The 9,531-nt window shown below is 68.9% G+C and overlaps 2 protein-coding genes across 3 annotated transcripts in view; one reads left to right on the forward strand and one right to left on the reverse strand.

The window, feature by feature from the left end:
- The first annotated feature begins 382 nt into the window (after positions 1–382).
- SPRYD3 (SPRY domain containing 3) lies at positions 383–6,147 on the forward strand. Of its 2 annotated transcripts, none has more exons than XM_075049369.1 (11): positions 383–405; positions 1,026–1,166; positions 1,264–1,339; positions 1,468–1,592; positions 1,795–1,930; positions 2,030–2,218; positions 4,164–4,313; positions 4,397–4,454; positions 4,897–5,016; positions 5,139–5,284; positions 5,498–6,147. In XM_075049369.1, coding segments are annotated over exons 1-11 (1,278 nt in total). In that variant the 5' UTR covers positions 383–403; the 3' UTR covers positions 5,633–6,147. The 2 variants fall into 2 exon arrangements, with proteins under 2 accessions (XP_074905470.1, XP_074905471.1); XM_075049370.1 differs by having other exon boundaries at positions 396–483; positions 5,498–6,146.
- Positions 6,148–6,249: 102 nt separating this feature from the next.
- The window catches only part of TNS2 (tensin 2), a 21,934-nt gene continuing 18,652 nt past the window's right edge, over positions 6,250–9,531 (reverse strand). The window contains exons 22-29 of the mRNA XM_075049856.1: positions 9,254–9,285; positions 8,828–8,920; positions 8,672–8,749; positions 8,340–8,417; positions 7,293–7,464; positions 6,849–6,917; positions 6,721–6,750; positions 6,250–6,625 (exon numbers count right to left, since the gene is read on the reverse strand). Coding sequence (XP_074905957.1) covers positions 6,484–6,625; positions 6,721–6,750; positions 6,849–6,917; positions 7,293–7,464; positions 8,340–8,417; positions 8,672–8,749; positions 8,828–8,920; positions 9,254–9,285 — 694 coding nt within the window. The 3' untranslated portion in view covers positions 6,250–6,483. The remainder of the gene's footprint in view (positions 6,626–6,720; positions 6,751–6,848; positions 6,918–7,292; positions 7,465–8,339; positions 8,418–8,671; positions 8,750–8,827; positions 8,921–9,253; positions 9,286–9,531) is intronic.

Here is a 9,531-nt window from a genome sequence, read left to right on the forward strand (position 1 = left end):
GTATCTCCAGTCTCCCCAGTCCTCCCAGTGTCCCCAGTGCACACCCCAGTCCCCCCATTCCCCCCCAGCATCCCCAGTCCCCCGAGTGTCCCCAGTCCCCCCCCAGTATCCCCAGTCCCCCCCCAGTATCCCCAGCCCCCCCGGTATCCCCGGTCCACACCGCGCTGTTCCCCGCCCCCGCCCCAGGGGGCGCTCTCTCGCCCTCACCCTCCCGGTCCCAGCCAGGGCCCGCGGGGTCATGTGACCTCCTCCCACCCCCCGGCGGGCTCCGCCCCCCACCCTCTCCTCCGGCCTTCCGATTGGCCTAACGAGCCGTCGGTCGAGGCGCGTCGGGCGGCGATTGGCCGAAAGGCGCGTCGGGGCGGGAGGAGGAGGAGACGGAGGAGGAAGCGCGGGGCCCCGGATGTGAGTGAGGGCGGCGGGGCCGGAGCCGGGAGCGGCCGGAGCGCGGAGCCCATGGAGGGGGCGGGCGGGGCCGGGCCGGTGAGGGCGGGGGGGCCGGTTGTGGGGCTGGGAGGGGGCCTGGGTGGGGGGGGGGGTCCCGGTACGGGGGTCCCGGTATGGGGGAGGGGGCGGTTGTGGGGCTGGGGGGGGTCCCGATATGGGGGTCCCGGTATCGGGGTGGGGTGGGGGGTTGTGGGGCTGGAGGGAACCCTGGGTGTGGGGGGGGCCCGGTGTGGGGGCGACCCGGTTCTGCGGTTGGGGGTGGGCCTGGTATGGGGGGCTCGGTTGTGGGTATATGGGGGGGGGGTGGGCAGGGGGGAGTGGGGTATGGGGGAGCAACACGCTTTGGGGGGGGTCTGGGTGTGGGGTGAGGCGGTGGGGGGGGCAGTTGTAAGGGTGTGGGGGCCCATGTGTAGGGTGGTGGGTGTGGGGGGGCAGGGATGAGGAGCTGGTGGGAGGAGATGGTTATGGGGGAGCTGGGGGGGGACACACAGCAATGGCGAAGGGGGGACAGGGGCAGGGAGGGGGCCCACGGGCCGGGGGGGGTCCCTGGGGGCCCTGACTGCCGCCCCCCCCCGCAGGTTTCCCCTCGCCATGGATGACCTGAACCTGCACTACAGGTTCCTGAACTGGCGCCGGCGGATCCGGGAGATCCGGGAGGTTCGGGCCGTCCGCTACCAGGAGCGCGCCAAGCACATCCTGGTGGACGGCGACACGCTCAGGTATGGGACGGGGAGGGGGCTGCACCCATGCGGGGGGGTCGTGGGTGCCCGTCAGCATGGGTGACAGTCACCTGTGGTTTGTTCCCCCCCCCCCCAGTTATCACGGGAACTCCGGCGAGGTCGGCTGCTACGTGGCACCGCGGCCCCTCACCAGGGACAACAACTACTTTGAGGTGAAACCTCACCCCCAGGGAGGGGGAGCTCCTCCACCAGATTTTTTGGAGGGGGGGAATGGCTGAGTGCCCCCCCCCCCCCCGCAGCGCCCGCTGTGCTGACGGGCTTTCTCGGCGTCACCCCCCAGGTGTCCATCGTGGACAGCGGGGTGCGGGGCACCATCGCCGTCGGCCTCGTGCCACAGTACTACAGCCTGGACCACCAGCCCGGCTGGCTGCCCGACTCCGTAGCGTACCATGCCGATGACGGGAAGTGAGTGGGGGGGTCACTGGGACCTGGGGGGGCTGCTGGGACCCGGGGGGGGGGGGGGCTGTCGGGACCTGGTCTGCCACTGGGGAGCGGGTTTGGGGGATGCTTGTGGCCTCTGGAGTGGCCTGGGGACAAGGGAAGGGGTCCGGCCACCCCCTTTTTGCTGTCACCCCCGTGCTCAGCCCCCTCCCCGGGCCCCCCCCAGGCTGTACAGCGGCAGAGCCAAGGGGCGGCAGTTCGGCACCAAGTGCAGCTCCGGGGATCGCATCGGCTGCGGCATCGAGCTGGTCTCCTTCGAGGTGCAGACAGCCCAGATCTTCTTCACCAAAAACGGGAAGAGGGTGAGACCCCCCCCCACCCTCTTCTTCGCCTTCACCCCCCCCCCCCCCGGAGCCACGACCTGACCCCCACCCCATGTCCCCCCCCTCCCAAACCCGCAGGTGGGTTCCACCATCATGCCGCTGTCCCCCGAGGGGCTTTTCCCGGCGGTGGGGATGCACTCGCTGGGAGAGGAGGTGCGGCTGCACCTCCACGCCGAGCTGGGGACGGAGGAGGACGACAGCGCCATGATGGTGGACAGCTACGAGGAGGAGTGGGGGCGGCTGCACGACGTGAAGGTCTGCGGCACGGTGAGTGCTGCCCCCCGCCCCCAGGTTAGAGGGGGAGTGGGGGGCTGGGGGGTCCTTTAGAGGAGCTGCCCCCCCCAGCCCCTATGCCAGGCCCTGGCATCCCCCTGCGTTATTGACGGGGGACCAAGGCGGGTACGCGGCCACCACCGCGCGTCCTGGGTTCCCCAGCGTTGGCACGAAGCCCTTTTTGGGGGGTGTCGGGATTTAGGGGGCTCAGGAGAGGGGCTTTTGGGGTGCGAGCGTGAGCAGGGCTGTGCTGGGGAGAGGTGAAACCCCAAGTCCTGCAGCGAGTCCCAAAAAGGAGCTGTTTTCCCCCAGAATCAATGATCGGCCGCAGCTCTTGCTCTGATTTCCCTCGTCAACCAGGGGCTCAGGACCCTTCCCCTGGTGGATTCCCCCCCACCTCAGTGGGATCCCCAAAATCGTGGCAGAGCACCCCGCGCAGGAGCTGGCCGTGTCGCTGCCGTCACCCCTGCTTTGGGGGGGTCTGGGGGGGCCCCATCGCTTTCGCAAGGCGGTGGAGGGCCGGGCTGTGCTCGCTGCGGGGGGCAGGCAGCTCGGCAGGGCCCCCCCTACCCTTTGCGAAAGCAAACCCACAGCCCCAACCCGCCCCCCCCCCCCCCCCCCCGAGTTTTAAGGGTTTGCAGCTTGGCGCCGGGGGCTATTTTCCATCACGCCCCCCCCCCCGCAGCAGCCCCCGCTTGCTCCCAGCCTCGTGGTCCCCCTCTCCGTCCTCCCCGCCGGCTCCAGTGCCACCCGCTGCCGTCGAACAATGCTGGCGCTAACTGCAGCGGGGGGGGTGGAGCTGGGCCCCCCCCCCCCAAAGCTTGGGGGGGTCGGGGGTGCCTGGAGCCTCGTCCCTGGCTGTTGTGGGAGTGGGTCTCCCCTGAGATGTGCCTCAGTTTCCCCCCCCTCCAGTGCCTTGGTCACCCCCCCCCCCACACACACCCTGTGCCTCAGTTTCCCTGTTTCTCACGGGGGGGGGGGTGGTTCCCCAGCAATGCCCAGGACCCTCCTGTCATTCCCCCCCCCCAGCCCCATTCAGCCACCAACTTGTTTCATTTTCATTCTCCTCCGCATTTTTTTGGCCGTTCCCTCCCGGAGCTTGGCCGGGGGCTGTGGCCCCCGCCACAGCTGCAGTGGGGTGCTGGGGGGGGACACACACACCCCATGCCAAGCCCCCCCCACCTAGCCAAGCCCCCCAGACCCCCCTTCCCTGGTAGCTTTGAGGGGAAAAGGGGATGTTTTGTGGTTCCTAAAGGGTTTTTTTCCGTTCCCCCCCCCCCCCCCCCCCAAGCCGGGGGTGGGCAGGAATGTGGGCGCAGGCCCAGGCCGACCTCAGCAGCGTAAACAGCCCCGGCCCCCCCCCGGGGAGCTCCCACCCACTTCCCGGCATCGCGGACCGGGGGGGCCCCTTCCCGCCCCCCCCATCCCCAGCACTGCTGCTGGGGTGGGGGGCTGAAGGCTGTCCCTGTCCCCCCCCGGCCCTGCACCCCTTTGGGGTGTTGCCTGTTCTTGGGGGCTGGGAGCATGATGCCCCCCCCCCCAGGTTTGGGGTGTCCCCTCAGGCTTAGGACGCCCGCCCCCCCAGGTTTGGGACGCTGCACCCCCTCAGGATTGGGGTGTCCCCCCTGCAAGGTTTGCCCCCCCCTCCTCACTTTGGGGTGTCATTCTCCAGGTTTGGGACACCCTCCAGTTTTAGGGTGTCGTCTTCCAGATTTGTGACCCCCTCCCTAGGTTTGGGGTGTCATCCCCCCCCAGGTTTGGGCTGCCCCCCCCAGGTTTGGGCTGCCCCCCCCCAGCTTTAGGACACCACCAACACCCCCCCCCCCCCCGCCATTCAACCTGAGCCCACCTCCCCCCCTCTTCACACTGCTGATGGTGGGGTGTGGGGGTGTGAGCCCCCCCCCCCCAATCCCTGGGTGTTGTGTGCCCCCCCCCGCAGCTGCTGGAGTACGTGGGTAAAGGGAAGAGCATCGTGGACGTGGGGCTGGCGCAGGCGCGTCGCCCCCTCAGCACCCGCAGCCACTACTTCGAGGTGGAGATCGTGGACCCCGGCGAGAAATGCTACATCGCCCTGGGGCTGGCCCGCAAGGTGAGGGGCGCCGGGGGGGGGGGGGCCCTGGGCTGCCCCCTCCCCGAGCCTTCATCCTTCTCTTCTTCCTCCTCTTTGTGCAGGATTACCCGAAAAACCGGCATCCCGGCTGGAGCAGGGGCTCGGTGGCGTATCATGCGGGTGAGTCCCCCCCCAAACATGGGGACCCCCCCTAAAGGTGTTGACCTTCCCCCCCCCCCCCAGTGGCGTTTGGGGTCCAGCACCCCCACCCTGGGATGTGGGGGGGGGTGTCATCCTCATCCCCCCCCCGCCCCCCTTTCCCAGCCTCCCCAGGGGTTTGGGTCTGTTGTACTGGTTGTGCTTGCTCTCACCCACCCTGTGTCCCCCCCCCGCTGCCCCAAAACACTACACAGGCCCGATTCTGGTGCCCCCCCCCAGGATGCTGCTCCCTGCCCCCCCCCCCCAGCCTTCATCTTCCTCCTGGCAGCACGTTCCTTCCCACCGGTTTGTCCCCCGTCACCCCCTCTTGGTGGGGTGCAGCCCCATGGGGTGGTAATGGGGAGGGGTCCCAGCGCTGCGGGGGGGGGGGGTCCTGTGACACCTCCCCCCCCTCCCTCCCCAGACGACGGGAAGATCTTCCACGGCAGCGGGGTGGGGGACCCCTTCGGCCCCCGCTGCTACAAGGGCGACATCATGGGCTGCGGCATCATGTTCCCCCGCGACTACATCTTGGACAGCGAAGGTACCGGCTGGGGGGAGCCAGGGACCCCCCCCCGTGGGGCTGAACATCCCGTGGAGGGGGGGGGGGGGCACAGCAGAACCACCATCGTGTGTCGTCCCCGTCCCCCCCCCCCCCGTGCCCAGGTGACAGCGACGACACCTGCGACACTGCGGAGGTGAAGCCCAAACCCGTCAGGAACGTGATGTACCTGCACCAGGAGGAGGAAGAGGAGGAGGAGGAAGACGACGGCGAGGAGATGGAGCAGGAGCACGAGGGCAAGAAGGTGGTGGTAAGAGCACAGCACCCCCCCGGGGGGGGGCAGGATTGAGCCCCCCTCACCCCCGGTATTGGGGGCCTTTTTGCAGTGGCTCCTCCTGGCGTCCATCAGCGCTGGGCTGGGGGCATCGACCCCTTCCCCTCCATGGATTTGGGGGGGGGGGGGGAATGCCCTGACACCCCCTAATGTGTGTCGTCCCCCCCCATCTGTATGTGCCCCCCCCAGGTGTTCTTCACCCGCAACGGGAAGATCATCGGCAAGAAGGAGGCGGTGGTGCCGCCGGGGGGGTACTTCCCCACCGTCGGGATGCTCAGCAGCGGCGAGAAGGTCAAGGTCGACCTGCACCCCCTCAGTGGTTAGGGTGGGGGGGGGGGGCACGGGGGGGCCCCCCACCCTGCCGGGCACCGCCCCCCCCAACACCCCCTGTGCACTTTAAGGCCTTTTGCCTGGCAGTGGGTTCCCCCCCTCTCTGTGTTACTGGGGGGCCCAAACCTGCCCTCGCCACCTGTGGGTGCCCCTTTGTGCAGCTGCGGGACCCCCCCGTCATCCCACTGCCCCCCCCCGTGCGTGTGTGGGGGGTCCCTGGCTGGCGGGGGGGCAGAGTTAAGGGTACATTCCGTTTCCTTCCTCCCTCCCCAAATCCATGGTGTTGCTGTCCCCCCACCTTGTGAATGTAAACCCCCCCTGGGACCCCCCCACCCACCCCAGGGGGGCTGCGCCCCCACCCCGGGACCCCCCCCATGCTGGGGGGTGTGGGGGGGGGGCATGGGCTGGGCTGGCCCCCCCCCCCCAAGCCAAGCCGGCGCAGAAAAAAGGAGCCTGCGAGACGGTTTTGGTTTCTCCGTTGGCATTTGCACATGGTCGGACAAGGAGGGGGGGGTCCGCGCCCCCCCCATACAGCTCCGCGCCCCCCCCTTATATAATATATATATATATTAGAGACGTCTGACTAAAGCTCATATAAATCCTTTCTTAGACAAAAATAGACTTTGCTTTATTGGTGCCCGGCCCCCCCTCACCCCCCCACAATTGGGGGGGGGGCTTCCCTGGGGTCCTCCTACAACCCCCCCCCCTACACCCCCCTCATCTCTGTCCACGCTGCTGGGCGTCAGCCCCCCTGCCTGGCTGCTGCCCCCCAGCACTGGGGTGGGGGGGGTCAGCAGTGCCCCCCACCCCCAGCGAGGGCGGGGGGGGGTCCCGGGGGGGGTCCCTCACTTGCGGTGGGTGCCCAGCATGACCTTGGTGATGAAGGTGACGATGGCGGAGGCAGGCTGCTCGGGGTCCAGCTCGGCAAAGAGGTGGCAGGCGTTCCCCCCCGGCCCCCCCGCCTTTTTGGCCACGAAGCCAAAAATCCTGGGGGGGGGGGCAGAGCTGTGGTTGGGGGGGGGGAACGACACATATACCAGCACTGTCCCCCCCACCATGGGGGGGTCCCGTGTGGTACTTACTTAGAAGTGGTGCCATCTGGATTCGCCCACCTGTGGGAGGGTGTCGTTAGCGGAGTGCTAATTAGCCAGATGCCCCCCCTCGTGTGTGTGTGTGTGCCCCCCCCACATCTGTGCCCCCCCCCAATCACCTGCGGTCCTCGGGGTCTGTGCTGCAGTAGGTGACGTTGCTGACGGGGTAATGACGGCGGAAGAAGAGCCTGGGGGGGGGAAATGGGGTGAGTGGGGGGGGGGTGATGGTGGGATGGGGGTTTGGGACCCCCCCCCCCCGATGATGGTACCCGGGGGGGGGGGGGGTGTGACACGGGGTTTGGGACCCCCATGGTGGATGGTATGTGGGGCTGGGACACTGGGGTGGGGGTGGCAAGGGGGGGGGGGATGCTGGGAGGGGGTCCAGGGCCCCCCCAGATGATGATACTGGGGGGGGGTGTGATGCTGGGGGGGGTGGTCGAGCCCCCCCCCCTTGATCAATGGAGCGGGGTGGGGGGGAATGCTAGGAGGGGGGTCCAGGGTCCCCCCCCGAGGGCCATTAGCAGCCCGGGGGGGGGCTGTGGGTGCCGGGGGGGGTCACTCACTTGCGCTGGCTGTCGGTGAGGGTGATGCCCTGCGCTGACACCTTGAAGTGGACGGTGCAGGCGGGGGGGGGGCGCGGGGTGCCCCCCAGGACCGTGCCCACCGCCTTGGCCACCGCCTGCGGCCCCGTCAGCGACTCCGTCTCCACCGAGCCCAGGTAGAGCACGCTGCAGGCTGGGGGGGGGCAGCGCTGGGGGGGGGGCCGGCCTGCTGTGCCCCCCCCCCCTAAACTGGGGTACAGCCCTGCTGTGGCCCCCCCCTCCCCAGCCTGTGAACTGGGGACACAGCCCCCCCCCACCCCTGGGACACTGGGGTGATGGGCACAGCCCTGCACCCCCTCCCAGTGCCCCCCCCCTTGTCCAGGCCCCCCATCCCAGTGCTCCCAGTCCCCCCATCCCCCTGTTCCCAATCCCAATGCCCCCCCCCCAGTGCCTGCCACTATTCTCCATCCCAGTGCTCCCAATCCTGATGTCCCCATCCCAGCACGCCCCCCCCAGTGCCTCTATCCCAGTACTCCCAATCCCAGTGCCCCCCCATCCCAGTACCCCTATCCCAGTACTTCCAGTCCCAGTGCCCTCCAATCCCAGTACTCCCAATCCCAGTGCCCCCCATTCCAGTGCCTCAATTCTGATGCCCCACCCCAGTGCCCCTATCCCAGTACTCCCATTCCCAGTAATCCCTATCCCAGTACTCCCAATCCCAGTGCCCCATCCCAGTAATCCCTATCCCAGTACTCCCATTCCCAGTAATCCCTATCCCAGTACTCCCAATCCCAGTGCCCCCCCATCCCAGTGCCCCTATCCCAGTACTCCCAATCCCAGTGCCCCATCCCAGTAATCCCTATCCCAGTACTCCCAATCCCAGTGCCCCATCCCAGTAATCCCTATCCCAGTACTCCCAATCCCAGTGCCCCTATCCCAGTACTCCCAATCCCAGTACTCCCAATTCCAGTGCCCCCCCCATCCCAGTGCCCCTATCCCAGTACTCCCAATCCCAGTACTCCCAATCCCAGTACTCCCAATCCCAGTGCCCCCCACCCCAGCACCCACCTGCTCCCTGGCGCAGCAGGTCGGCGGCCGTGCTCATGTTGGGGGGCACGGGCACGTCCAGGCTCTCCTCCAGGGGGTCTGGGGTGGGGGGGGGACACACACAGGCTGGGGCCCCTGCGCCCCCCCCACCCCAGGGCTGGGGGGGGGGGGAAATTGGGATGGAGGGGGGGCTGGTGGGCCGGGGGCTGGGTCCCCATTTCAGTTGGGAAGGGGAATGGGGGGGGGTGAGGTGGAATGGTTGTGGGGGGGTCAACCGCAGGGTGCTGGGTGGGGAGGGGGGGGTGTTGTGTGACATGGGGGGGTCACCACGGTTTTGGGGGGGGGTCACCTACCTTTGCTGGGGATGCGGAGGGCGCAGGGCAGGGAGATGGGGGTGATGGAGTGCTGCAGCACCAGCGCCGGCAGGCTCCCTGCGGAGGGGGGGGTGTCAGGGACCCCCCCACACCCCCCCACCCTAACAATCCCCCCCCCCGACCCCCAATACTCACCGAAGTGGGGCTCGTCCTGGGACCCCTTGATCTTGACACCCCGGGGGCCCGTTTCGATGAGGAAATGTCGGACCAGCTGCTCCTGGGGGTCCCCTGGTGTGGGGGGGGGCACATCAGTGCTGGTGGGTGCTCCCCTGGGTGTCGTGTCCCCCCCCCCCCCCTCTCCCGGACACCCCCCCACCCCCAGTCCTGGACACCTGGGTTCCCACCTGGGGGACATGGGGTGCTGGGGGGGTCTGTGGGGTGCTGGGGGGGCTCTGTGGGGTGGTGGGGGACGTGGGGTGCTGGGGGGGCTCTGTGGGGTGGGGGGGGCTCTGTGGGGTGCTGGGGGGGTCTGTGGGGTGTTGGGGGACGTGGGGTGCTGGGGGGGTCTGTGGGGTGTTGGGGGACATGGGGTGCTAGGGGGTCTGTGGGGTGTTGGGGGACATGGGGGGGCTCTGTGGGGTGCTGGGGGGGGTCTGTGGGGTATTGGGGGACATGGGGGGGCTCTGTGGGGTGCTGGGGGGGTCTGTGGGGTATTGGGGACATGGGGTGCTGGGGGGGCTCTATGGGGTGCTGGGGGAAATGGGATGCTGGGGGGGCTCTGTGGGGTGTGGGGGCTCTGTGGGGTGCTGGGGGACGTGGGGTGCTGGGGGGGCTCTGTGGGGTGGGGGGGCTCTGTGGGGTGCTGGAGGGGGGACTGTGGGGTGTTGGGGGATGTGGGG

This window comes from Buteo buteo, chromosome 17 (genome assembly GCF_964188355.1).
Source record: "Buteo buteo chromosome 17, bButBut1.hap1.1, whole genome shotgun sequence".
NCBI lineage: Eukaryota > Metazoa > Chordata > Aves > Accipitriformes > Accipitridae > Buteo > Buteo buteo.